At 50.9% G+C, this 25040-nt stretch overlaps 2 protein-coding genes across 3 annotated transcripts; one reads left to right on the forward strand and one right to left on the reverse strand.

Annotated features, from left to right (window-relative positions):
- Positions 1–335: 335 nt before the first annotated feature.
- Positions 336–9729, forward strand: GRM2 (glutamate metabotropic receptor 2). 2 transcript variants are annotated; one of them, XM_037529966.2, is made up of 5 exons: positions 336–1226; positions 3526–4363; positions 5847–6922; positions 8874–9051; positions 9281–9729. In XM_037529966.2, the coding sequence occupies exons 1-5, from the start codon at positions 777–779 to the stop codon at positions 9352–9354; spliced, it is 2616 nt and encodes an 871-aa protein (XP_037385863.1). In that variant the 5' UTR covers positions 336–776; the 3' UTR covers positions 9355–9729. The 2 variants fall into 2 exon arrangements, with proteins under 2 accessions (XP_037385863.1, XP_054550267.1); XM_054694292.1 differs by lacking the exons at positions 8874–9051; positions 9281–9729 and adding an exon at positions 8018–8274.
- Positions 9730–18491: 8762 nt separating this feature from the next.
- On the reverse strand, positions 18492–19388 carry IQCF6 (IQ motif containing F6). The gene is made up of 2 exons (XM_037520476.2): positions 19253–19388; positions 18492–19097 (listed from the first exon to the last, which is right to left on the reverse strand). Exons 1-2 carry the CDS (start codon positions 19322–19324, stop codon positions 18729–18731), a joined length of 441 nt encoding a protein of 146 aa, XP_037376373.1. The 5' UTR covers positions 19325–19388; the 3' UTR covers positions 18492–18728.
- Between the last annotated feature and the right edge of the window lie 5652 nt (positions 19389–25040).

The following is a 25040-nucleotide window of genomic DNA, read 5'->3' on the forward strand; positions in this document are numbered from 1 at the left end:
GCCACTCTGGTGTCCCTCGCCAGGGCCAGTCTTTCCTCCTGGCTGTCTAATGCCCAGGGCCTAGAGTCTCTATTACTTCCTCCGCCAGGGGACTCTGGGGATGGCTTTGTAAGAACCAGAGGCTAGGACCCTGGGGTGCTCACTGGGCTCCAGTGTCCCGAGGTGCCGGAGACTCTCCTTTAGAGACTTTTCCTTCCCTCTTCCCTGTGGATTCTCAGCAAATAATGGCTCCTCTCTGGAAATCCAAGGCTCAGGATGGGCAGTGCTCCCCATCCCAAAATTGTTCAGTGACCGGGGCTCTGCTGTAAAGGTGTTGGCCTTGGGCGGTTCGGACAGGTCTTACACGCTCTGCCCGGTGTGGGGCTCGCCTGTCTCTTGTCTGTCTGGGCCGTTACTCTGCGCTTCCCTCCCTCTCTGCTGAGTTGGGAATGGGCCCAGGGCCCATCTTCAGACCCAGATCAGGGTAGGGTTGAAAGACAGACTAAGGGGGTGTCCTAGGAGCTTGTCGGTCTGGTGAGTGGCACTACTTTCCCCGGCCCCCGGGCCCCCGGGCAGTGGGTTTAGGGCAGGCAGGTCAGGAGGGGTGGGCATCCTCAGACTCCGCTTCTTTTTCCCTACCTGTTTGTCTGTCTCTTTCTCTGCAGGAACCGGGCCCCTCTCATCTCTCTTCCTGTCTGTACTTTCCTGGTTCCTGTTTCCTCCTCTCTTTGTCATTGCTGCTTCTACCCTCACCCCCCGAGGCCCAGGTCTGCGGGACCCATATCCCCTTTGGGGCCATGGAATCACTGCTTGGGCTCCTGGCACTGCTGCTGCTGTGGGGCACTGGGGCTGAGGGCCCAGCCAAGAAGGTGCTGACCCTGGAGGGGGACCTGGTGTTGGGTGGGCTGTTCCCGGTCCACCAGAAGGGTGGCCCAGCAGAGGAGTGTGGTCCTGTCAATGAGCATCGCGGCATCCAGCGCCTGGAAGCCATGCTTTTTGCGCTGGACCGCATCAACCGCGACCCGAGCCTGCTGCCAGGGGTGCGCCTGGGTGCACACATACTCGACAGCTGCTCCAAAGACACACATGCCCTGGAGCAGGCACTCGACTTCGTGCGTGCCTCGCTCAGCCGCGGCGCTGATGGCTCACGCCACATCTGCCCCGACGGGTCCTATGCCACCCACGGTGATGCCCCTACTGCCATCACCGGTGTCATTGGCGGCTCCTACAGCGACGTCTCCATCCAGGTACTGGGGGCTGCCCAAAATGGGGCTAGGGAGGGAGGTGGAGACGGGGGCCCAGAATTGGAAGAGGGGCTAGAAACTTTCTTTGAGTAGCTTTTTACAGAAAACTAATCAAGTGCCCTTCCCCTAATGGGGGTTGATTTTTAGATTATGCAGAGAAAATATCCCACTTCTAACACACACACGTCTGATGCTAACAGTCCCGAGAAACTTAATAGCCAGGTCTCCTGAGTCAGAAATCCAAGTTTGAATCCTGGCTCACCTGCTTAGTATTGTGGGTGGTATTTCCCTCTTCTGGGCCTCAGCTCCCTCTTTATAAAATGGAATATATGACATTTGTCACTGTTAGGGTGGTGGTGAAAATTGAATGAGGTTACTACATGCAAAGTGTGGGCTGGGGGCCTGGTGAGTCACAAGGACATAATATTAGTAACCCATTTTATACATGAGGAAACTGACACTTGGAGAGAGACAGGCCGTAAATCAAGGCATTTGCAAAGTGGAGACATGAACCAAGGGTTCTCAGCCAAGGGCCTTGAAGTCATCATCTCTCTGTGGTTCATATCTGGGGACAGATAGAAGCCAGGGGCAGCACAGAGAAGAGGGATGGGAATGGAAGGCCCAAGAGAAAGGGGAGCAGAATGTGTGTGGAGCAGGGGCCGAGTACTCAGGGGGGGCAAGGTTTGAAGAAAAAGGGATGGTGAGAAAACCAGGGCCTCCTTCCTCCGGTTGTCCCTGAAGGGGCCACCGGCAGGTCCTGGCCCAACTGATAGGCTTGGGCGTGACTAGATGCTTCAGGCCAGGAGGGTTCCGACCCCCACCCTGACTCAGTCCCACCGCCCCCCCCCCCCCCCCCCGCCCCAGGCCCTTATCTGCCTGGTGCTCAGCAGAAAGGCGGTTGTAGTTGGGGCCTGCTAGTCAGTGCAGAGGGGGACTCAACTTCCTTTAGGGGTCAACTGGGGGTGTCTCCTAACAGGACCAGGACCCTGATCCAGAATGCTCGTTCAGGATAGAATGAAGCAGAAGTCTGAACATGGAAGCAGCTTCTGGCCAGGATGGAGGCATCTCCCCACTGTAGGGAGTAGTCCCGGTTCCTGGAGGTGGCCAGACGTGGCTGCGCTCATTCCTCCATCTGCAGCTCTGCCTGGGGGCAGGGTGGGTGGGCAGCCTGGCTCAGGTGTTCAGGGGCCTCTCGGGTGTTTTTCCCCTACCCCGCCCCCCGTAATTCCCTGTAATTCCCCATGTATTCATCTGCAGGAGCCCCATTACCTCCACCCGAGCTGCCTGCCTCCTGGAGCCCTGCAGCCCTCACCGCAGCATCAGTCTGCTTTTTCCCGGTGTGGGTCAAAACAAGGCCCAGCCCTTCATTCTCAAGCTGCACCTGTCTGTTAATGATTTCTCCTCACTCCTGCCCTTTCTCTCTTATCCAAATCCCTGTCATCTTACATATGCCAGGTACCGTGGCCTCCCATGCATTATCATTTTTATCTGTTCAGCAGCCTTATAAGGCAGGAGTGGGAAACTGAGGCTCAGAGAGTTGCTAACTTGCTCAGGAGCACAGAGGTAGAGAGCAGGGGCGAGGGCATTGGGACTAGTGGAATGAGCGGCTCTGTCCCCGTTGTAAATGCAGGACCTAGTCCCTCCCGTGGATTCTGGGCCATGATCTGCTCTCACCTACTTGCCATGCCACCAAGTTGTTGACTAGGGGCAGGAGCCAGGGGCCCAAGGGTGGGAGATGGCTGCCATGCAGTCAGTGGTAAAAGGAAACTTTATTTCAGGCTCAGGAACCCAATGACCAACCCTTGAGTTCCTGGGGCCATGGAGCCCTCAGATCTGGGTCTTCCTTCCCAGGCGAAGATTTTCCTTCTTTCTCCATTACCCCAGCAGGGTTGACTCTGGGGAGGGGGTTCCTGCCCTAAACAGGAGAAGTTAAGAACTCTGAGCATCCCAGCTGTCCCGTGCTGCGTCCCTCTCCTGTGCAGCCGACTGACAACCTTGGGCTCACCTCAGGCTCTCTTCTGTTGCTCTTAACGTGCCACACATCCGAAGGGACAGCAGGGAACTCAGGTGTGACTCAGGACCCTGGTGCCTTGGCCCTGGGTCTTGTCTCTCCCAGCCCTTGGGAGGGGACAGAAATATCCCTGTACCCAGGTGGAAGACGCATCAAGTCAGGATATGTCTCCTAAGGGAGACCTCAGGGCTGACCTCATGAACACAAACCCAAGATCCATAGCTGTGGGGGACACATAAGGTTGCTAGTATTTGACCTGATCTCTGATATCTGCCCTCTCTGCCCTCCCAGGTGGCCAACCTCCTGCGGTTATTTCAGATCCCGCAGATCAGCTATGCCTCCACCAGCGCCAAGCTGAGTGACAAGTCCCGCTATGACTATTTTGCCCGCACGGTGCCCCCCGACTTCTTCCAAGCCAAGGCCATGGCTGAGATTCTCCGTTTCTTCAACTGGACCTATGTGTCCACTGTGGCATCTGAGGGCGACTATGGCGAGACTGGCATTGAAGCCTTTGAGCTAGAAGCTCGTGCCCGCAACATCTGCGTGGCCACTTCAGAGAAGGTGGGCCGTGCCATGAGCCGAGCCGCCTTCGAGGGTGTGGTGCGAGCCCTGCTGCAGAAGCCCAGCGCCCGGGTGGCTGTGCTGTTCACACGCTCAGAGGATGCCCGTGAGCTCCTGGCTGCCACCCAGCGCCTCAATGCCAGCTTCATCTGGGTGGCCAGCGATGGCTGGGGGGCACTGGAGAGCGTGGTGGCAGGCAGCGAGAGGGCTGCCGAAGGCGCCATCACCATTGAGCTGGCCTCCTACCCCATCAGCGACTTTGCCTCCTATTTCCGGAGCCTGGACCCGTGGAACAACAGCCGGAACCCCTGGTTCCGTGAGTTCTGGGAACAGAGGTTTGGCTGCAGTTTCCGGCAGCGAGACTGTGCGGCCCACTCACTGAGGGCCGTGCCCTTTGAGCAAGAGTCCAAGATCATGTTTGTGGTCAACGCGGTGTATGCCATGGCCCACGCCCTGCACAACATGCACCGCGCCCTCTGCCCCAACACCACCCGCCTCTGTGACGCAATGCGGCCTGTCAACGGGCGCCGCCTCTACAAGGACTTCGTGCTCAACGTCAAGTTTGATGGTAATGGTGCTGGCTGCCAGCCCTGCGAGTGTGTGTGTAGCAGGGGAGCAGACCCTTAGGTTCCGTTACTTGACTAATAAAATATAGCTTATAGCAAATAAGGGACTCACCCAGGGGCTGGTACCAGAGCCAGGACGAGGATGGCTAGGTGGCAAGGATCCAACCGGAGTCAGGAGTGAGATTCTGTTTCCTGAGGCCCTTCCAGAGAGTAGACCTCCGGCCTGGCACCCAACTCTCAGGGTCTTTGGCTCCTGCTTAGACCTTGCCTTCTATTTCCTGCCTCTTTATCTTGCAAGGAGTAGCAGCCAGGAGACCTGGAGTGCTTTCTCAGGCAATAAAACAGCAGTGGGGGGCAGAGTAAGTGTGGCTGAGTATCAGGATGACACTCCTTGTCTCGCCATAGACAATTTCTATTCCTTATCTGGCTTTTTCATCCAGGTGGCCACAGCCTCTTCAACCCAAAAGCCATTTTAATAAAAGTTCCAGGCTTAAGAAAAATAAACACCTCCAGATAATCGTGGGGCTGCAGGAAGACTCACTGCAGACAGGAGCGCCAGTCTGATGAAACTTGGAGTGCCCGCCGGCCCAGGGTCAAGGCAGATGGGAATTCCAATCAGATTGGCATTCAGGGTTTTGGGAGAATCAGCGTTCGGTTAAGGTTAGAGCCTGGGGTCTGATTGGCTGAATTATAACCAGGCTGGATTTAGTTCCCTGGGTTTGGTGGAATTTATGGTGGGGTGTGAGTTGGATTTTGAGGACTTTGAAGCTGGGTAGAAAGATTAGGGTCTGTGGAGGACCTGCATTTGCCTCCCGCTGCACCATTCACCACCAGGCCTGTAGCACATCATCTGCTTGCTTGAGCCCTGATTTCTCACTGGGACTCGGGATGACAGGGGTCCTGCTTTCTGGGCCTGGGAGACACGAGGTTCACAGGGGTCTGGGTAGGGTTGAGGCGTGGCAGGGAGAGAGGCGATTTGTAGCTACCAAGCACATTCTGGCGAACGTTAGTGGGAACAGGTGACCGCTGAGGTTAGGATTCAACTTGCACTGGGGTCAGTGGTAGGACCCTGACAGGGGGTGGAGCAGGGGAGCTAGGTCGACAGGATTAAGCGAGACCAGGAATGGATCCAAGGCCAAGTTTAGCTTTGGGAGTCTGTTGAGTTTGGGCAAGGGGTGTGGTGTGCATTATGATGGCGCTGGGCTCAGGGTTGGAGACTAGACTTGAGGTGGGGTTTGGGGGATTGGTAGTTAGGTGTTAAGTTTGTGGGAGATGCTAGGGCTTTGAGGTGGGGCTTCTATGTGGAGTTTAGAATTGGGGTTGTAGCCTCCCATTGAGAAAAATGGCTGTGGGTAAGGCAGGCTTAGTGTTGGGGTAAGGATCAGAAGGTTGAGGAGTGGCCTAAACGCTGGGGCTTGGTGATATTGTGCAGTTTGGGATCACATCAGGATGACCCAACCCTCTCTTCCTCCCTCCCACCCCCAGCTCCCTTCCGCCCAGCCGACACCCACAGTGAGGTCCGCTTCGACCGCTTTGGTGATGGTATTGGTCGCTACAACATCTTCACCTTTCTGCGGGCAGGCAGTGGGCGCTATCGCTACCAGAAGGTGGGCTACTGGGCAGAAGGCCTGACCCTGGACACTAGCCTCATCCCATGGGCCTCACCCACTGCTGGTCCCCTGCCCCCATCTCGCTGCAGCGAGCCCTGCCTCCAGAATGAGGTGAAGAGTGTGCAGCCGGGCGAGGTCTGCTGCTGGCTCTGCATCCCCTGCCAGCCCTACGAGTACCGGCTAGATGAATTCACCTGTGCTGACTGCGGCCTGGGCTACTGGCCCAACGCCAGCCTGACTGGCTGCTTTGAGCTGCCCCAGGAGTACATCCGCTGGGGTGACGCCTGGGCCGTGGGACCTGTCACCATTGCCTGCCTGGGTGCCCTGGCCACCCTCTTTGTGCTGGGTGTCTTTGTGAAGCACAATGCCACACCAGTGGTCAAGGCCTCGGGCCGGGAGCTCTGCTATATCCTGCTGGGTGGCGTGTTCCTCTGCTACTGCATGACCTTCATCTTCATTGCCAAGCCGTCCACCGTGGTGTGCACCTTACGGCGCCTTGGCTTGGGCACCGCTTTCTCCGTCTGCTACTCGGCCCTGCTCACCAAGACCAATCGCATTGCACGGATCTTCGGTGGGGCCCGGGAGGGAGCCCAGCGGCCGAGGTTCATCAGCCCTGCCTCGCAGGTGGCTATCTGCCTGGCGCTCATTTCAGGTCAGCTGCTTATTGTGACCACCTGGCTGGTGGTGGAGGCACCGGGCACAGGCAAGGAGACAGCCCCTGAGCGGCGGGAGGTGGTGACACTGCGCTGCAACCATCGCGATGCCAGCATGCTGGGCTCACTGGCCTACAACGTGCTGCTCATTGCACTCTGCACGCTGTACGCCTTCAAGACCCGCAAGTGCCCCGAGAACTTCAACGAGGCCAAGTTCATCGGTTTCACCATGTACACCACCTGCATCATCTGGCTGGCCTTCCTGCCCATCTTCTATGTCACCTCCAGTGACTACCGGGTGAGCCACCTGCTTCAGAGACTGGGGGGCAGGACACCAGGCCTTCTGTTTCCTGGTGTCTTATTTAATATTCTGATAACCTGGGGGCTCCAACAGGTTAAATGCTAACCCAGAGGGCACACAGCTTGGAGTGGCTCAGTTCAGACTGGATTCCAGGGAACAGTGGAAAGTTTGAGGAAGTTTGGGGAAATGACCAGAGAAGTGGTGGGCTTAGAGCTGAGAAGGGATTTCAGGACTCAGCTGCCCTCTCCTGACCTGGGAGGAGATAGGAATGTGGCTTAACCCCTTGCCTGGGAGGAGATAGGGGTGCAAATGAGCAGAGGCTTTGCCCAGCTCCTCTGAGGGGTTGACTGCAGAGGGGAGACCTGGTTGTTCTTGGGGAAATCATGAGCTAGCGGGTGGCCAGAGGATTGACTAAAGAGCTAAGTCAGGAAATGCTACTGACTGATTTAGGTTGACAAAAGGCCCCAGTGAGCGTGCAGAAGCGGGAGGTGATATGTGTTGGTGCTGGTGGTAGTGAGTGTGTGTTTATGTAGGGAATCAAGTAGGGCTTCTTGGGAGAGGAGCCTTGGAACTGACTCTGCAAGACAAGCAGGTTTGAATACATAGAAGATGGGGAGGCAGCTGTTGTGGAGGCTGATTGCAGCAGAGAGTCTGCACTTCTCAGCTTGGGCAAAGGGGGAAATAATAGTGGAAAGTTAGGCAGAGAAGCAGCTAGGAAACTAGATGGGGAGAGGCAGAGTTACCGAGCTTTGCAGCAGCCTGAGGGTATATGCTCTGGGCTGGGCAACTCTGGGATTGAGAAATGAAACCAGGAAAGGCAAGAACGTAAAGCAAAGAGTGGTAGGAGATTCAGGATGCAGTGTCGAGTAAGACTAAAACTGGCGAAAACTGTACCCCCGTTGGTGGTTTCCAAGCAAAGTTCCAACTAGCACGGAGTGTCTCAGCCTCAAGGGGCAATGGCTGCTTCAGTTGGGGTATCAGGGGAGGCCTCTCTCAGGAGGTGACAGGGGAGCTGAGCTCTGAATGATGAGGATCATCTTGGCTAATCCTCATGACTCTGGAGTAAACTTTGCGGCTCTCCCCATTTTACAGATGAAGAAATGGAGACTCTGAGAGGTTTAATCCCTTGCCTAAGGTCATTCAGCTTGGGAATATAAAGCAGGGTCTGAACTGATAATCTTAACAATTAAAGGAGCAGCAAAATTGAGGCGAGAGTCCCTGCAAAGGCCCTTTCCCCCACAACAGAGGTATGGTGGGCAGTGCTGGGGGACAGGAACGGCTGAGCTTGGCTGCTCTTGCACCTGCTGGGCCACCTGCTTGGGTGGTTGAGGCCAGGGCTGGGGAGGGAATCTGCTCTGACTCAGCCTGCATTTGCATATTATTTGCATTTGCATGCCAATCATAGGTGGCTATGGACTCATCCGGGACACACACAGAGGCTCACACGTGCATGTGTGTATATACATGCACACATACACATATCACACGTGTGCAACACATTGGCATAGCTGGTACACACAGAGATCTTTCCACCTACACATGCATCCCTCACACACACACACACACACACACACACTTGTACACGCTCACCAATGCCTGGATACACACACTCACACAGATACCCACTTGGATGCATGCACCCCACATCTGAGCCTTTCTATACACACATGCCCCCCCACCTGTACACACACTCCCATGTGCACATGCACCCCTGCATGTTTACCCTCACAGCTGGAACTTTGGTTTCCCTAGGAAGAAGATTTACTGGGGCTGACGCTGGGACAGTGCCCAACCTTCCTAGAAATCCTTTAGGGCTTGGCGAATGGGTGGTGATCCAGTGTTGAATGCTTCCTGTCTCCCCTACTCCCTACCCCAAGTCCAGGTAGGGGATCCCAAGGCCGGGCCCAGGCCTGGGGGCCAGACTCATCCTCGACCTCACCCACCGCAGGTGCAGACCACCACCATGTGCGTGTCGGTCAGCCTCAGTGGCTCTGTGGTGCTGGGCTGTCTCTTTGCACCCAAGCTGCACATCATCCTCTTCCAGCCACAGAAGAATGTGGTCACCCACCGCGCACCCACCAGCCGCTTTGGCAGTGCTGCCGCCCGAGCCAGCTCTACCGGCCAAGGTGAGCATTTACCCCAAGCACAGCCTCCACCTGCCCTGCCCCCTCAGCTCCTGAGCACGGGAGTCACCCCCTGGGTTGCTGAGATTCCTGGTCCCCCAGAATGGCCTCTAGAGGAGACAAGACAGGAGAGGGCCAGGGCGGGGACCTCCCTCTGCAGCCCAGCTTCCTGGGCTGCCCACCCTCCGTGGAGGACCTCAGCTGAGCCCCAACTCCGACTTCCTTTCCACAGGCTCTGGGTCCCAGTTTGTCCCCACTGTCTGCAATGGCCGTGAAGTGGTGGACTCAACAACATCGTCGCTTTGAGGACCCCACCGTCTGCTCCGCTCGACACAGCTGCTCCCCAGACCCGGCACAAAACCGCATTGGGGCCAGGAGGGAGCTGGCTGGAGCACTGCAATAACACCCACCCCTGCTCCCTCCCCGCTACCCCCCTGCTCTAACCCTTCAGAGCCAGAAGTCAGGGTCTTCGGCCAAGGGACCTCTGCAATGGCCACAAGCCAGGGTCCACTCTGTCCTGGAACAGGGTGGTTGAGGACTGCAGATCCCAAGCCCCAATCAGAAAGGTGCTTCCAGCCCTGCCCCTCCTTCGTTTTAGGGCCTTTTTAATTTTTTATATGTTACTCTGGGATGGGGAGGGTGTTATTGTGGGGCCATCCCTCCCCCTGCACAGTAGTCTGTCCTGTGATTTATTTTGTATTATCTGTAAATAAATTGTCTTTATTAAAAAAAAAAAATCACTCTGCTCCGGGCCCAGGGCCGCGTCGTGCGCCCCCTCAACCTTCATTTCACCAGTACTTGTTGGCATTTCCCTGTGCCCCGAGCTCGGACCACGGAGCCCCAGCTGCAGCCCTGCCTGGTGGGGAGACGGAATGAGAATAAGCCATCTCCCCTTGAAAGGCGCTGCTCGGGCACAATGCAGTGCAGCGAGAACACGGAAGCAGCCTCAGTGGCCAAGGACAGCGGGCAGCCCCAAGAAGATGGAGGGTCGCACACAGTGGCCCACATTCGGCCATGAGGAAAGATGAAATGATGCCACTTACAGCAACGCGGAAGCTGTTCGAGGGAATTCTATGTGGCAAAGGAAGTCAGAATGACAAAAACAAATACTGGATGTTTACACAGCAGACAATTCAACCAAGCAAAATACTTATAAAAACAGGCGGGCAGTGATAAATGAAGTGAGGCTTGCTGAGGTCCAGAAGGAGGGAGGGAGGGGGCTGGAGAAAGTCAAAGGAGTGGAAGGGGGGGAGGGGTGGAAAAGGAGCTGCTACAGACTAGCCAAGGCCCTGCTCCCCTGGCAGTCTGGGGGAGGACCTGGGTAGTGTGGGTGACGGGCAGGCAGGGCAGCTGTGACCCCTGGGAACTGTGGGCTTTCCTGGCATTTGGAGGGCCGTGGGTTGGTGCAGGGGCAGGTCAAGCGCGCCATGTGGAGGGAAGCAAGAGGAGGCAGGGAGCTGCACGCGCCCTGTTCACCAGGCGCACACAAAGCCAGGAAGAGTTGGTGAGGGGGAGGGCAGTGAAGCAGAGAGCACGGAGGCCGGGCAGTTGGAGAGGCCATCTGCGGTCAGCCTGGTGAGGGGTGGGAGCCGCGTCCCTGGGGCGCTCTGGTCCTGTGGGCTTCCCTGCGTGCGCGCTGCGGGGCTTCACCAGCAGAGGGCGCCGAGGGACAGCGTCTGCCACGCCGCTCACTCAGGCAATCACTGCCCTCCTGTGGCCTAGAGGCAAGTGGGCGCCCAACTCAAAATTTTGGGGGACCCTGCCCAGCAGTATCTTAGGGGGACAAAGTTCCCTGCGGTGGACTGGGGCAGGCCAGAGACATTTGTTATTTTTAGGTGAGCTAATTTGCACCTATGAGCTGGAGAGCAGATAGAAATTTGGGTTAACATTTAAATAATTCAAAACAGAAAAATGAAAAAAAAAATTGCAGGAATAATTCTTCCTCTCCAGCAAATATTTGGGATTCCAAGGATGCCAAATAAAATGTGACTGCCTGGTTAAATTGGAATATCATATTAACAGTGTATAATTTTTTTACTATAAGTATATCCCATGAAATGTTTGGGACATATTTATACTAAGCATGTTTGTGTTTATTTGACACTCAAATTAAATTGGGCACCCTATATTTTTATTTGTTAATTTTGGCAACTTTTTTGGATCTGTTCCAGATCCCTGGTCTTGTGTGACCCAGGCCTGGGTGTGGCCCCCAGTGTCAAGACTTGTGGTGCTAATCTCTGATTCCAGTGTGGCCTTTCCTGAGTTTTCCTGACAAACTGGATCCAGGGAACATTTGCCCATCCTCTTAGCCCCTGGGCAGGCTAAGGTAGGATCCTGATCTCCATGCACCTGAAAAGCAACCCTCCTTCGTATGGCTTAGGGATATTGTCCTTAAATTGTGATAAGAATAATAATAAATTTTGAATGGTAATAATTTATATACTTCACAGCCAAAAAAAATGTACAAAGGGTATTCAGCAAAGAGGTTCCTATTCATGTCACCCTTCCAGGGGGAAGGACCCAGAGGCTTAGGGGTAGGGGGAGGAGGGGAGGAGATGGGTGTCACCCACACCCTTTTCTTTCTGCTGACCCACCTTCCATCCCTCCTTCACCATCCTCACTCTGCCCCACACGGGGTTGTGGCAGAGAACCCCAGCCTTCATGCCTCAACTCTCAATCCTTATCACTCTTTCCTAGGATCAAGGCCCTCCAGCTGCCTGCACCCCCTCTACACTCAGCTCAGTTCTCCTCCAGTGGCCTGGGTTTGTGTAACTGTTTCCTCCCCTCCTGTATCACTTTCATGGCCCACAGCACCCTGACACCCCAGGCTGAGAAGGAGGTGTGAGGTCCCTGGTCCCTGCTGGGTTGACCTTGCTTATGTGAGACTTGGAATCCTGAAATGACAGTCCTGACCTTTCTGGGGACTGATGGACAGAGATGCCAAGTTTTGGGGTTCTTACCACCACCACCACCAGGGAGCTCCCCATCGCGGTGCATTGACTGTCACTGAGCACTAGGACACCCATTTGCTTTGTTTGGGTAGCCAGTTTGTCCAAAGCCCCTCCCCACCCACTTGTCTCCTATCACCTGTCCTCTCCATTGGTCCTGCTCAAGTTGCAGGTAGCCTGTCCTGGTGAGCCTGGCTGCCTCTATCAGGAGTGCCTGTGTGTGGGTGACCGTGGTTCAGGCCAGCTCCCCCAGCTCACTGCTCCCACAGCCCTGGCACTGGCAGTGGGACGTGAGCCCTCTAGGAGCACAGCCTTGAGATAGAAAGATGAACATCACAATCCAAGAAGTTGGTGATGTATTGAGCAAAGCTGTCAGGGACCAAAAAATGGAGCTGACCAGATGACATGGGACTGGCCATAGATTCAGGTCCTCCACACCCTGGTTCCTACGAGAACCTTGTCCCTCAGCTGCCTTCGTGCCAGAGAGCTCTCCACTCTTCTGGTGTGGGGGTGGAGGGAGCAGAGGGGGACAGGAGGGGTCAGTGAGGGTCTCAAGCCCCTCTGAAAATGTCTCCACCCCAGCCTCCTATGGAGAAAGGAAGGTGACCACTCCTACCTCCACGGGCCAGATGGACAGGGAGCAAAAAGATGGGGTGCTCTCAGTCTAGGGGACAGGGGCCAGAGCTAGGCAAAGTAGGGGAAGCAGGGAGGGGGTTAAAAGGAAGTGAAAACCGGGGAGAGTGCAAAGGGAGGAAAGAGGGAATGGAACAGATGAAGAAAAACATGGAAGCTTCAAACCCTGAGGGCACTTGCCAAGAAGTCAGGGTTTTTAATTCTCTCTGTGAAAATAATATTGCTCCTGTAAGCGGTTTAAGCAGAAAAGTATGAAAAGAAAATAAAAGAATTACTTCAAGTTTCACCATTCAAATATAACCATCATTAACATTTCTGGTACAGCAACCTAGACACATTTCTATGCATTTTTGCAGCTAGAAGGAGAGATAGAAATACTCTCATAAAAATGGGATCATGCCATATGTCTATTTTCTTTTTGGTAAAGATTTAATTTTACTTGAGTCTAATTGAAGAAAATGAAACTGAAAAAATTCTTGAACTTCACATCCATTTCTTAACCACAAAAGTTATTTTTCTCCCTGAAAGATTCCTTAATTTTCAGAAAAGAGAGAGTGACATTTAGAGGTGAACACTCCTTCAGGCTCAGGGATGCTGGGACGAGCCAGACCAGGGCCAGGCTTTTAGTGAGCTGAATGGAAGGGGGTCTGCTGACAGGGGTCCTTCCCGGGGTGCTGCCCCGGCCGGGTCAGTCTAACCTGCTATTTGGGTGGCTCAGTGAGGCCGCGGACACCCCTGTGCATTGGTGACAAGGGGCCCCACACCTGGCATGTCCCAGCCGCAGCAGTGCTGAGCGCTCAAGTCAGCTGTCCCCCTCGGGGAGGAGTGCTGAGGGGCGCTGAAGGCAGGGGTGCTGGGCTTCTCTCCCGCCCCGCCCCGCCCCAGGAGAAATAAACCTCTTGTGTCTTGTGAGTTGATTCACAAAATCTAAAACTCAGTCTGGCGGTCTTGCAGCAACATTGTTTATTAACCATATTTCATTGTAGACATTGATTGACTCCCTGTTGAGAAACTGAGAACATCAGCATTAGCTGGTAGTTTTACAATGTCAAGTTTTCTCCTGCTCACATTCTGCTTGGTAACTGTAGTTTACTTATTTAGTGTTCACTCTCCTGTCTCCTCAGGTCAACACCTTCCCTTCTGTTTCAGTTTCTCCAGTCCTGAGCTCTAACTTTTGATTGCTGAGTTTTTTTAGCTTTTATTTCATGAAAGGCTCACAGGCCTCATATTCTAAGTTGGTTTATATTTGTCAATGCCCCTCTTTCCAGGCATGTTATTACAAAAATGAATTTTATTAATTTTGCCAAACTTTACTACAACTCATTGTAATAAAAAAGATCCCCTTGCTTGCAGTCATTACTTCCCTTTTTATTATTAATATTTTATTTATAAGTAAAATAGTGGAATATCTCCAAGAATCTATTAGCTTTAAGGTGGGATGGGGCTGAAAAAAGAAAAAAAAATTATCAATCTCTGGCCAATATTTTCCACATGTACCCCCGTTCTTTTCCTTTCACCCCACAGGAATTTTTTTAATTCTTATCCTTTAAGTTAAGATAATATACAACATTCATTGAGCATTAATGCGCTCTGGACACTGCTATTGAATGGCATATGTATTGTACATACATACAAAGGTCCTTTAATTTAATCCTCTAGCTATATTAGCTATATTCCATTAACATACTTATTCTATAGATGTGAAATAATTTTTTAATTCAAAAATGCACACAATCCATAAAAGCAAATCTCAATGAATTTTTTCACAAGGTGAACATGGTTTTTAACCATCGCCCAGATTAATGATAGGAATGTTTGACACTTGACTTTTTTTTTTTTTAAGATTTATTTATTTATTTATACAAGAATCAGGGTACAGGCCAGATGCACGGGAGGGTGAGAGGATTCACCAGAGAGGGGAGCAAAACAGGCAGACTGACGAAATACACTGCTGAGGGGAGCAGCGGGCGAGACAGGAGAGGTCTGCCATGCCATGTGGGACCCTCGCGGCAGACCGGAATCGAACCAGCGCTGCAGAGGCTGCGGGTGCACTCAACTGCCTGCACCATCAGGGAAGGCCACCACTTGACTTTTTACTTGAATAAAAGTTCAACTGGTTTTAGTATTTTGGAGTCTGTACTCTTTCCTTTAGAACTTGATAGACGTTTCTCTATTGTCTTCTAGTTGTGAATAAAGTTGTAGAGAAGTCTGATGTCTATCTGATTTTAAAAGAATTACTGTTTTCTATATATTATAAAATGCATAAAATTTAAAGGTAAAATTCTGTGAATTTTGATATACATAGAAGCCAGGTACAACACCCAAATCTAGATGTAGAAAGTTCCCTTAGGGCCCTTTCCAGTAATGATCACCTCCTCCCAGAGAAAACCATTGTCTGACTTTGATGACCAGAGATTAGTTTTGCTTGTTCCAGAACTTCTTTTTTCTGCTTTAACCATTTATTTCATATGAAAAGCAACTTCCACCCCATTTTAAGCATACTGCCTCTTGTTCTAGAACTTTATATAAATGGAACCATACCATACTGTACTCTGCTGTTTTGACTTTTTTTCTCTTAGTGTGTTTATGTGATTCACCCATGTTTTTGTGAGCATCAGACCTTTGTTCTTTTGACTGCTGAGCAGTATTTCATTGTACAAATATATGGTAATTTGGTTATCTGTTCTCCCATTGATGCATTATTTAGATTGCTTCCAGTTTTTAAAACTATTATAATTATATTTACTATGAGCACTTTTGAACAAGTCTTTTTGCACATAGGTTTTCTATTTTCTGTAATAATGCCTGAGTAGAACGATGGAGTCATTTTAAACTTTATTAGAAATTGCCGGGCCTCCCTGGTGGCGCAGGGGGTTAAGACGCAACCTATGAAGCAATCTTCAACCACTGCAGTGTGAGTTCGATCCCCGGCCAGGGAGAAGCCCACATGGCGCAGCAGACCTCTCCTGACTCACCCGCTGCTCCCCTCAGCAGTTTCGGTCAGTCTGCCTATTCTGCTCCCCACTCTGTCTCTGGTGAATCCTCTCACCCCCCACGCCTCTGGCCTGTACCCCAGTTCTTGTATGTGTAAATAAATAAATTAAAAAAAAAAAAAGGAAATTGGACCTCCTTGTCACCTGTTAGTTCTTTTAACTCCAGTTAACTGGCATCTTATTGTGGTTTTAATTTATATTTCTATTGTAATTATACTAAACATCTTCTCATGTACTTTGGGCTACTCATATATCTTTTCTTTTTATTTGAAGTATTTGTTCAAATTTTTGCCCACTTTTAATGGGTTATATCTCTTTTTTGAAAAAAAAATGAGGTAACATTATAACACAGTTTAAGTTTCAGGTGGGTTATTTCTCACCTCAGCGAATCTATATATCATATCACATCTGCCACCAAATGTCCAGACGTTATCCTTCCCAACAAATCAATCCCTTCTACTCTTTCCTCCTGTCTTCCCACTCTGGTAACAACCATTCTGTTGTCCTTGTCTAAAGGTTTGTTTTTGTTTTAGCTTTATTTGTACATTTTGCTTTTCTATTCCACAAATGTATTTGTCTTTCTCATTTGAATATATTTCACTTGGCATAATCCTTTCAATCCACATTGTCATACCAGTAGTAAGACTTCATCTATTTTTTTTTATGATTTATTTATTTATTTAATACAAGAACCAGGGTCCAGGCCAGATGCACGGGAGGGTGAGAGGACTCACCAGAGACAGAGTGGGGAACAGAACAGGCAGATTGACTGAAATACACTGCTGAGGGGAGCAGCGGGCGAGACAGGAGAGGTTTGCTGCTCCATGTGGGACCCTTGCTGGCCGGCTGGGATCGAACTGGCACTGCAGAGGCTGTGGACAGCTTCACAACGCGGTGCTCAACCGCCTGTGCCACCAGGGGAGGCCCAAGACTTCATCTTTTTTATGGCCAATCTTTTTCATCTTTTTTAATTTCAAAAAAAGATTTAATCTTGCAGTTTGCAGATAACTTCTTCCATTTGGTATTTACCTTTTTGTTTTAACAAGTTTCTTTCATTATGCTGAAGCTTTTTGGTTTTAATGTAGACCCATTTGTTTGTATTCTCTTTTGTTCCTCTTGCTGTTGGAGACAAATTCATAAAGACATCGCTAAAGTCAATGTCAAAGAACTTATAGCCTGTGTTTCCTTCTGGGTGTGTCATGGTGTTAAGTCGTATATTCAAGTCTTTAATCCATTTTGCATTAATTTTAGTATATGATGTAAGGTAGTGGTCTAGTTTCATTCTTTTGCAAGATGCTCTCCAGTTTCCCAGCACTGTTTATTGAAGACTTTCCTTTCTCCACTTAATTATCCTGCTTTCTTTGTCATAACTTAGTTGTTATGACAAAGTTTTATATCTGGGTTCTCAGTTCTATCCCTTTGATCTATATGCCAGTTTTTATTCCAACCATACTGTTTTGATTGCCACAATTCTGTATTGTAGTTTGAAAACAGGGCACAATATCTATATTCTTATCCTTTTATCTCAGGATTGCTTTCGCTATTAGAGTTTTTTGTGGTTCCATACAAATTTTAGCATTTTTTGTTTTAGTTCTGTGAAGAAAATGCAGGTTGTGTTTAATATGTATATTGTTTTGGGTAAAATGGTCATTTTGACAATATTGAGTCTTCTGATTCATGAGCACAGAATGTCTTTCCATTTATTTGTGTTTTTTTTCTATTTTTTCATCAGTGTCTTATAGTTTTCAGTGTAAAGTTCCTTCATTTGCTTGCTAAGGTCATTCCTAGGCATTTTTTATGTAACCACTCTCTTCTCCGAGGCTTCTCCACCATCAGCTGCTATAAGCCCTGAATGATCCAGGCTCTGAGGGTCATATACATCAGTGTCCAGCACACCACTTAACCTCTGTACCTGTTTATTCACAGATGCTCTTACTCTTTTTTGTACTCTGTTTTAGGCAGAGATAGAGTTTCATGCTGCCCTTGGCAACCTGCAGGACCTCTCTGGAAGGGCCTAGTTTTTTTTTGCTTTGTCTTGTTTTCTTAATAGTAAGCCTTTCTTCAGAGTTCAGGGGAGTTTAAAGACATGGTTTAGAGCCAGAAGACCTTGGTAGTGATCCTTCTTCTACTATAAGCTCATCACTTTATTTGAGTTTTGGCTTTCTATTTTTTCTACCTTTCGCATGTTAAATGTAAATGTGGAGGGGGAGAGAGGGCTTTGGGGGAAAGAGCAGCATAGCCACTTCTGAGGATGTGGCAGGATTTAGAGGCTGCCCCCCCCAAACCAATTACCTCAAATAGTGAGGGCCAAGCCTTCCCTCTGACCACCCCTAACCCTCCGCTGCTTGTTTATCCTGCACCCGACCACCTTGGCTCTCTCTTGCTTCCCTGCCATGTGCCTGGTTTTCCCAAGCGATGACCAGGAGAGGGGAGGGAAGTCTTGTCTGTCAGCCCCCAAGAGGGAGGCAGTGGGCACAGCTGCTGCTCCTCAGCCCCCGCCTTGGCCTCCCCGGGGGGTCTGGCTCTGGCTTGCTGTCCCGCAGAGGCAGCTGTCTTGCTGTTGCTCAGCTGAGGTGCCCTATCCTCCTGGCTCCCTGCCAAGTGCTGTTCTGGTCCTGAGGGCCCTGCCCAGCTCAAGCCTGTGAAGTCCTGGCCTCCCCAGCTGGCTCCAGCTGCAGCCAGACTGGTCTCCTGCCCTGAATGGAGATGCCTGGGCAAGTGCTGCAGGAAAATTAAGCCAAATGCCATTCCCCCTTGGAGAGAGCTGAGGTCAGGCTGGTGGAGATGTCAGAGCCTAATGTGGGGCCTGGCCTTTCTCTTGGAGGCAAGATTGGTCAAGTTGGTGTTAGGAGCAAGGGAAGGTAGCTTGCTCTGGAATGGATTTACTTATTTAATTTTATTTTTTAACTTAACCCCTACGCCACCAGGGAGGGGAGGCCCCCTGGAATGGATTTAGACCATGCCAGGGAAAAATTTCTTGGGGTGGAAGGCAGGAGGGCGAGGGGTTGATTCCTCTGCTGTGGGTCTAATGTTCAAAGGGCAAGATTGTGGTGAGTACATGTCTTCACTGGGAGAGAGATCCAGTCTCCTTGGCTCTGCCAGCACCCTAGGTCATGAGGATTTCGATGTCAAGCTCCAGCCGGCTGGCTCTGACCTCATAGCGACCCCGGATCAGACCTCGGGTTTGGCTGGCATGCCAGCGCCAGTGAGACTGGATGATGCAGGCTGCTTGTCGAGCCTGGAGAAACCGTCTGCGGGCCTGCCACATTCGAACCTGTGCCTGCACCTTCACCACTGCCCACTCCTGGCAGGTGTAGAGTCTTAGTGCCAGGCGCCGTCTTTGCTCCAGCATCTTGGCCTGCATCGACCTCCACCAGCACTGGATGACCCAGGCCCTGAGCGCCGCGTGCAGTAACGTCTGGCGCACCGCGTTGCCTCGCCACCATGACTGAATCTTTATGGCTGCCTTCTCTAACTGGTCAGGGGAAGGAAGAACACAAAGATGCTCAGTGGGGTACCCTGTCACTCCTATCCCCACCTCTGGTGCTGGGAGGAAAGGAGCCTGGCCCAGGGGACCCTGCCATCTCATTTCTAGTTCCCAGCCATATTTCCATCTCTCACTCCACTCACCTTTAGACACTGCTCATCATCCGCTGGGCACGTGCCTCCTTCATGGGCCGTTTCTATATTTTGTGTGTCCATGGCCCTGGTCTTTACAGTCCTTGTCTATCAGCTAGGCCACCCTAGTCTTTAGCCCCACCCTCAACTGTTAGTCACCCCCCATCATTAGACTCCGCCCACCTGCACATTGGGGTCCCCTTCATCAGGTCCTGCCCCTCTACATTTTAACCACATCTCTTTTTTCTCTGACTTATGTCTCTTTGTGGATTGGGGTCACTTTAGCTATGGATTCTATCATTTGGAGGGTGCCATATCTCATGCCTTCAGTTTCTTTCTCAGGCCCACCTGTCATCTTAAGTCTTGCTCTTTCCACACCTGCTCTTCACTTATTTCTGTTCCTGCTGTTTTTTGTTTTTTTGTTTTGTTTTGTTTTGTTTTTTTGTGGGACCCTCACCGGTGGCCGGGGAATGAAGTGGTGCTGCAGAGGCTGCAGGCAGCCTCGCAGCCCAGTGCTCAACCGCTGAGCCACCATGGGAGGCCCTGTTCCTGCTGTTGGCAGTGAAAAGAGTCACACAGCTTTCCTTCAGGAAAGGGGTTTTACTTAGGACTACTCAGAGCCAGTGTGGATTTCTGGAAGCTGAAGTGTCAGAGTATGTGGGAGGGATCCGAACCATGTTTTCATGCGTTAGTGTGCTTTTGTGTAGAATTTATGAAAGGAAGATATTTTGGTTGCAATCAGAGAGGACCTCTGCCTCCCCCACTCTGACCCCTGCTTTCCTCCTGTTGGAAGGGTAGCGTGTCTGTAGCCTCTTTTGGCACGTGACTAAGGGGAAGCTGAGTTGGGATATACTTAGCTTGAGTTAAATGGGGTAGCTATGTGGTTCACAGTCAGCCCTGGGAATAAAGTCTTGTTAGCCATTTTGCTAATTTCCAGGAGCACTCACAGTTACTGCCTCCTTCACTGGTCATTGTGAAATGTGGGGACAGAAGTGCTGCTGGAGGAGAAGCACAGTTTGGAGACAAAATATTCTATAGAAGATTCCTCCTGCTACCTGACATGTAAAACAGCAAGTGGAATATTTTGTCTTTGTCGATGTCTGTCTTGTCAGGAAGATACTTGGCAATGCAACGAGACAGTTAAAAACATGCCATATTTTTTCTCTGTCTGTGAATGTGTGTGTGTGTGTGTTAACTAGAACTTATCAGAATTCCCGTGATCACAGGGAACCACCCAGCAGAGCCAGTGTGAGCTGAATGCGGTCAGCTTGAGAAATCACCTATTTTCTGCATCCCGAATGTTAGCAATAAACAAGTTTCTATAGAAATTGATATTGCCAAATCATCATATGAAGATGTAACCAAAGGCTATGAGTTAAAAATGTAGGAAAATTATTACAGAGGTGGGACATAACGAATGCAAACACTGTGCTATTTTATGGTATTTTCCAACTTTTAAAAATGTGTCTTTTGTTGTGATTTCTTAGCTTTGTGTTCTTTTTCTTAAAGCAGGCCTCCCAATTTGTACAAGCTTCAGGTCCCACAAAGCAGGATCTGCCTGGCTGTGCTGTAAGAAGCAGAGCTGTGCTGCCCCGCTGTGCCGCTGGTCTCGGGGGTGCTCACAGAGAGCTGTGCTTCTAGACTCAGAGACAGGACTGCAACTGCAGCCCCAAGTGAAGCGGAGGTGCTGGGAGTCCTATGGGATATGACCCTGGTCAGCATGTGTGTTCGTGCTTCCAGAAATCCACACTGGTTCATTTTTCTGCCTGAGGGCATGCTGGGTCCCCTCCGCCGCTGGAGCCATGAGCTGACTGTGGCTCCTGTTAAGGCTCCTGCGAGCCGTGTCCCATCCCTTGTACTGCTTGCATAGCGCGTCCGTTGGGGCATCTTGCAGCTTCCGGCCCTATTGTCAACCAAGAAACCTCCTTGTATCAAGTCAAAAGTTCTCAAGAGTGGCTTCTTTTACTGACTGTCAGTCTGATGAGTAGAGTGTTGGTATCAGCCATCTCCGTTCCTCCATTTCTGCATTAAATTTCAGTCCTGGCATCAGGCATCCACTTCCAGTTCAGTCCACAGGATTCTGCTGAAGAATCACTTGGAAGGGGACTGTGGATGTGACCAGCACTCTGGACTCAATCCACCCTGGCCATGGTCAAGCCCCACACCCGCCATTCCTCATGGCTCCCTCCTCTCTAACTTGGGCTTGGCTGGTTGTTGCCTGAACATCCTGGCTATGTCTCCTTAGAAGACCATGGAAAAACCGCTGGTCACTCTTATGTTCACACTTTTGAAGTTATTTGCAGTGGGGGTAAAATCAACCTCCTGAATCTTTTTTAAGTTTCCTCAGACTACTATCCTTGGCTCCTGTCCCCAACTTCTGGTTCTCTTCTTGCTTGATTTTTCCTGACTGTATAGTATTCCTGTTGCTAAAAATTAAAATATAAGAACGTCTGAAATGGAAATTTCAAATCTCCATATCTTTGTTACTGAAAAATTGTGGTCACAGTGTCATGGAGGTGATGGTGGTGGTTGTAGTTCCTCGATATTTTTGTGCCTCCTATAGCCCGCATTTGCTGGAGCGGTCACTTCCTTTAGACATAAAGGATAGATTTTGGTGAAGGAAAGATTATCCACAGTGAATGCAAGGGCACCAGCTGAGCGGGGCATGCCACTTCTAGGTCTAGGGAAAGCCCACGGGCTTAGTCTTCATGCAGCCCCATTAGTTGAGGTGAGTGTATGTGGGTCCTCACTGCAAAGCATGTGGGTGTCTGCTGCGGTGGTGAATCTCTGCCTGTTTAGGTCTTCTGTCACAAAACCTGCTGGGACAGTAACCCTTCCCCTCTCCCACAGGGGGCGACATGACTGAAGAGCTCCCCTTTGGCTCTGGCTCTGACTCACAGGCACCCCACCGTGATAAGGACTCTGGTGCTTGAGGTGCAGGCAGGTACAGAGCAGCCACAGAGCCAAAGCCAAGGCACAAGTGCTCACAGAGTCATCGCGTCTCTGGCCGGGGTCTGGATAACCTGCAGCAGCAGCAGCTCCAGTTTTGAGACGCAGCTGCCTGCCAAGCAGCCACGAGGTTGGAGTCTGTGCACAGGGACACTTTAATGACAGCAGCTCTGGATTCTGGGCACTGGCCACAGTGTGGACGTCAGAGTCTGACATGTGGGTGCATGCAGGGTGGCCAGGGGATGGAGTCAGGAGCTTGGGGGTGTGCAGAGAGGCCAGAGCCAGAGCTTGGAACATGGGTGTGGACAAAGGGGCCTGAACACCAGTATCTGAAGTGGCGGCACATGCAGAACAGCTTGGCCCGTGGGGTCCATGGGGTGTACGGGCAGCCTTCTTCCTGGGGTGGTGTAACAGGAGGCTGGGGCAGGAGGCATAGCAGGTCTCCCTCTTCAAGGGTTCTAACACTATGGCTGTTTTTTACCTCAATGGTGAAAGTTGCCAATGTCTTCTGAGGAGCAGACTGCTGGGGCCTGTGTGGATAAACACTGTGGAGTCCTCTGCTATGCAGTTGTGGGAAACCCACAAGGCCTCAGTAGCACAGGTGATCAGGGTCTTTTGCAGAGCAGGCCATGGGAGTGGTGGCAGCGGTGCCGCGGGGCTGATCCTGACAGCTCCTGCCATTCTTTGCTCTGTCTCCAGATGTCTCATCTAAGCCAACCTCCCCAGTGATCAAATGCATAATGAGCCCTACTTTTTACCTCACTAGATTGCTATAGGTCTTAACTGGACTCTTGAGCTCCCCCCAGGGTTATTTTCGCTTGTGAACAGTTGAATAGTTTGTTTTTTTTTTTTTTAATCTGTGGATGAAGGCTGCTATCTCCTCTGCTGGCTAGCTGACATTACTCTGGCTCCAACTATCCTTAAAATTTTTTCTTGTCTGTTGAATCTTTCCTTTTGTGACCAGTCTTTCATCCCTGCTGCTACCCAACTCCCATGTACACACCAGCTTGGTACCATTGAGGCTCTGACACCTCTGCCAGCTGCCCCTCGATGTGGACAATCGGCTTTGCCCCCTGCAGGACCGGGCATCGCCATGCTGGGGAATCTCCTCACATCGACACCTTCTTCTACTCAGGTTCCAGCAGTCTCCACAGACAGGCCCTGTGTAGACACACTCCTCATGGCACCCCTCACTGGCCTACGGATCTATGTAAATTATCCCCCCACCGAATCTGAGGGGACACGAAATGTCTGGTCACCCTCTGTGTGGTTATCCTCCTCATACTCAAGTTTCAACTTTCTAGAGTACCCGCCACCTCCCACTGGGTAAGATGCCCATTACTGGCATGATCGTGGGTATCTATGTGGACACCTCACTTTGCCTGGGTTCCACGCTGGGCCACTTGCCGATGCTGACACCTTCCTTACCCTTTGGGGACCCACACTCCTCCCTGTTCCTCTGTGGCTGTCTTTCCTCCAAGGGCACCTACATTGCACTGCCTAGGCCAGTGATTTTCAGGCTGAATTGTTTAGGAAATAAGGGGAAGAAACAGATGGGGAGAACAAGAAGAAATGACATTCTCACTTTCCTTTATTTTAAAAAGTAGATACGTACCATCTGTAGAGGAAATCTCAGTCACTGGATTAAATCTGTTTCAATGCTTTCACCCCATGCCCCAAGGAAGCATAACCATAAAGGAGACCCAGAGAATGTCCATCAGAAAATGAATTAAAATATTTAAGCACAGGCTCAGGCGTTCTCCCATTGTGAGTTCATAGGAATGAAAGAAAAGGAATGTATCTATTTTAAAAACCTCCAATACTACCTAAAAATTTAAAAAGGGACCTTCAGTGAACAGAAATCATGTGGCTCTTTAAAGGACAGAGGAAGACATGAAAAATTGAAAGAAAATAAACTAAAACTCTAAAAAATGTCCTTATACAAAAGCAGACCCTCTGAGCTTGGAGGTGCTGGTCCAGAGGGCGTGGGCTACTGTGGGGTCTGGCCGAGTAGACCGAAGGAGGAGCAGCCACCTTTCCAGTTAAGTCATGCAGTTTGCAAGAGAGAGGGAGGAGCCATGACTGACCTGGGGAGGTATGGCAGGGCTTAGTGTCACGTGGCACCCTGGCACAGGAAGCCCCCCCTCACTCCCCGCCCCAAGACTCCACTCACTGACAGCCCACAGCTCCCCACCACAGCTCAGGGTGGAGGCCTCCCTGGTGGTGCAAGGGGTTAAGCACAGCACTGTGAAGCTATCCACAGCCTCTGCAGCATGAGTTTGATCCCTGGCCGGCCAGGGAGCCACCTACATGGTGCTGAAGACCTCTCCTGTCTTGCCAGCTGCTCCCCTCAGCAGTGTATTTGTCAGTCTGCCTGTTCTGTTCCCCACTCTGTCTCTGGTGAATCCTCTCACCCCCCCACCTCTGGCCTGTACCCCAGTTCTTGTATGCATAAATAAATAAATATTTTTTTAAAAAAGGCTCAAGGGAAATCTTTAAACAAAGATGAGCACCCAAGTGAGAATCACCAAGCTTTGGAGGAAACCAACAGCATGAAAAAACATCCCTAAGCTCAACAAGCAGAAGCACAACAGCAAGGGAAAGAATTAAGAAGATAATTCAAAGAAATAAAGTTAATATTGTTATTTTTTTTATTGCTGAGGTAACACTGGTTTACAACACTATATATGATTCAGAGGTATAGGATGGCACCTCTTCAGATGTGTTACCCCACCACACTCACTGCACCCAGGCACCCCAAGTCCTTCACTTAGTCCATCGGGCCCCCTCCACACCCTGCTCTCCACCTCCTTCCCTCTCTGGTAGCCTCAATTCTACAGTCAGACTTCTA

This window comes from Talpa occidentalis, unplaced genomic scaffold (assembly GCF_014898055.3).
Source record: "Talpa occidentalis isolate TD23 unplaced genomic scaffold, MPIMG_talOcc4v2.1 talOcc4.10, whole genome shotgun sequence".
In the NCBI taxonomy this organism is placed as follows: domain Eukaryota; kingdom Metazoa; phylum Chordata; class Mammalia; order Eulipotyphla; family Talpidae; genus Talpa; species Talpa occidentalis.

Coding starts and splice junctions, on each gene's coding strand:
- GRM2 (XM_037529966.2), top strand. CDS start 777: ATGGAATCACTGCTTGGGCTCCTGGCACTGCTGCTGCTGTGGGGCACT. Junction 6,923..8,873: donor TCACCTCCAGTGACTACCGG/GTGAGCCACCTG, acceptor CACCCACCGCAG/GTGCAGACCACCACCATGTG. Junction 9,052..9,280: donor AGCCAGCTCTACCGGCCAAG/GTGAGCATTTAC, acceptor TCCTTTCCACAG/GCTCTGGGTCCCAGTTTGTC.
- IQCF6 (XM_037520476.2), bottom strand. CDS start 19,324: ATGGACACACAAAATATAGAAACGGCCCATGAAGGAGGCACGTGCCCA. Junction 19,098..19,252: donor ATGATGAGCAGTGTCTAAAG/GTGAGTGGAGTG, acceptor TCCCCTGACCAG/TTAGAGAAGGCAGCCATAAA.